This window comes from Nicotiana tomentosiformis, chromosome 11, assembly GCF_000390325.3.
Source record: "Nicotiana tomentosiformis chromosome 11, ASM39032v3, whole genome shotgun sequence".
Classification (NCBI taxonomy): Eukaryota; Viridiplantae; Streptophyta; class Magnoliopsida; order Solanales; family Solanaceae; genus Nicotiana; species Nicotiana tomentosiformis.
In genome coordinates this window covers 10,755,352-10,757,740 of record NC_090822.1, presented here as the reverse complement: position 1 = coordinate 10,757,740, position 2,389 = coordinate 10,755,352, and the positions used below count along the sequence as shown (strand labels likewise).

The following is a 2,389-nucleotide window of genomic DNA, read 5'->3' as shown; positions in this document are numbered from 1 at the left end:
AGGCACAACACAATGAAGCGACATACGAGACAACCTTGAAACCACCAGAAAGCAATTCATACAGAAAACAACAGATAATTGACATAAACCTTGTTAAGAACATGTCTTCTCCAGCTGCATTCAGAATTAAATTAACTTTCATGTCTAAGAAAGGAATTATCAAAAGAAATGAAGAGAGGTAAACAAAGGGTGCATAACATCTAGAAAATCCAAAAGAAAAAGGAACAAAGAAGCCATTCTTCATTAGAGAAGAGCTTCTTGACAGAAGATAGTCTGCCTTTCTGCAATGGAATAAAGGTTCTAGATTGAATACTACACCACATCAATAAAGCTAATCAATCACTAAAGCCTCGATGAGGATTGGGAGTTGTACCGAACTAAATGAGATTGTCATGTTCCAGGAAAAGCAGTGCAACAAGCCAAACATAGGGCGAAATAATCTGAGACAACAGTCAACCACCTTCAAGGCGGTCATCACGCTATCTTACAGCTGATTGAGAGGTATCAGAATGACAAGAATTATTAGCATTACCAATTATTTATAAGAAATTAACAAACAATGGGCATCTCAACCTCCACACCCACAAAAGGGGGAGAAAAAGAAAGGTAAAAGAGCGAGTGAGCATAAAGTTACTAGTCTTTAACCAGAACTCGAGAAATATCAAATTTACAATCACAAATGTCATGTTACACCAATAAAGTACCGACTGAATCAAATGGCAAGAGGCAACATCTACGACACAGTGATCCAGCATGTAACTATCTTTCAAGAAACAACATTCTAAAACAATAAAACCAAGTCCAAGACACTAGCAAACCACCTCAAAAGAAGTAGCTGATCAGTTTCTTCCAAGGGGCAAAGATCTGCAAGAATAAGTCTCCTTGAAGTCGGTCTTTCTTGAAGAAGTGAAAATAGAGGCATAGATTTCCTTTGTAGCATGAGCTGGAGCTATATCAACAGCCTTAAATCGCTTCCCAGACCCGTTACTCGCACTATTCTTCACATCCTTCACTTCAATCTTACTGTTAATGCCAACTTTACCTTTTCCTTCCACTTTCCTCGCATCCTTTTCTGTCAGTTTATCCTCAATCCCATGTTTCATCCCACTCAAGCATGGCACCCCCAATGCCTCTTCACCATTCAAAGCTACATCCCCATTCTTCCCTTTCTTCACCTTCTTATTATCCTTCAATTTTGCTCTTTCTTCCTCCATTCTCTCCCTCAAAGCTGCAACCTCTTCTTCGCTCCCATTAATCACAAGCTTGTCACTCTCAACAAACTCCTTGTGGCAAACCAAACAACCCGAGGATTTTACTTCCTTCAAAGCTTTAGCACTCAAAACATGTCCACAACCCCTCAAAGCAAAGAACTTATACTTCCCATTGAACTCCAACCCCGTTATCGGGCACTGAAACCCCGTCCCCTCACCATCACCAACCCCTCTATCCTCTTTCCCCGGAATCACTGACAGCTCAACCGGAATCATATCTTTCAATCCCTTTATATACCCAAATTGCTTAGGCACCCTTTTCTTCAATAAAGCCTCAACTAAAGCCTCCTTATTAAACAAATTCCCCAGCTTGTCGACAACAGCAGGATGCTTCAACGGCTCGTTGGACAAAGCACAATTCAACCATTTCGACAACCTAATCTCATTCGGGTCAATTTTATCCGGTTTCTTAGTTGCATACATCTTAAGATAACAGTCCCGGGACTCTGCCCCCGTGGCACCTCCATCTCCACCCCCTCCACGGAGGCGAAGGCGGAGTACTAAAGTGGAAAAAGGGCTAATCCCAGAACCATGTAATAAAGTTGAATCCTTAATGGGCCGACCGTTGAATGTAAAATAGACAGAATTATCCTTAATTGAGCCTAGTGATTTCTGGATTTTGTCCATTAAATTGGATTTCAGGCTTTGCAAAGTGAAATTAGGGTTAGGGTTTTCGAGATTAAGGACATGATTGGGGATCTGAAGCTCAGGCGATTGGATGAAAATTGGGAAATTACGCATTTGGGGATTCATTACTAGGGTTTTTACGAATTGAAATTGAAGAAAGTTTATGAAAATTTTACCTGAAATGAAGAGGAATCGAAGAGCGAACACGTGCGTAGCTTTGGTTCTCGAAAGATAAAAGACTGTATATTGATCGTCGTATATTTATGTTTTATTCTGGAATTTGTTGGACGGAAACCCGGTGCCATAGGCTTGGCGACCCGTTTGATCGGGCTCACCCATAATCAAATGGGTTTTTTTCGCCTTTAGCCCACACCAAATATTATTTCTATTCGATAGCCGAAAAAGTATATAAAATTTATATAATTTTTGTATATGACATACAGAATGTATATATATAAAATAAAATAAAAATTCAATTATTATTTTGAGAG

General features: G+C 39.7%; 1 protein-coding gene across 1 annotated transcript; it reads right to left on the bottom strand.

Moving 5' to 3' along the window:
- Positions 1-619: 619 nt before the first annotated feature.
- LOC104099783 (uncharacterized) lies at positions 620-2,168 on the bottom strand. Its single transcript, XM_009606886.4, has one exon. It carries the CDS (start codon positions 2,022-2,024, stop codon positions 840-842), a length of 1,185 nt encoding a protein of 394 aa, XP_009605181.1. The 5' UTR covers positions 2,025-2,168; the 3' UTR covers positions 620-839.
- Positions 2,169-2,389: the final 221 nt, after the last annotated feature.

Coding starts and splice junctions, on each gene's coding strand:
- LOC104099783 (XM_009606886.4), bottom strand. CDS start 2,024: ATGAATCCCCAAATGCGTAATTTCCCAATTTTCATCCAATCGCCTGAG.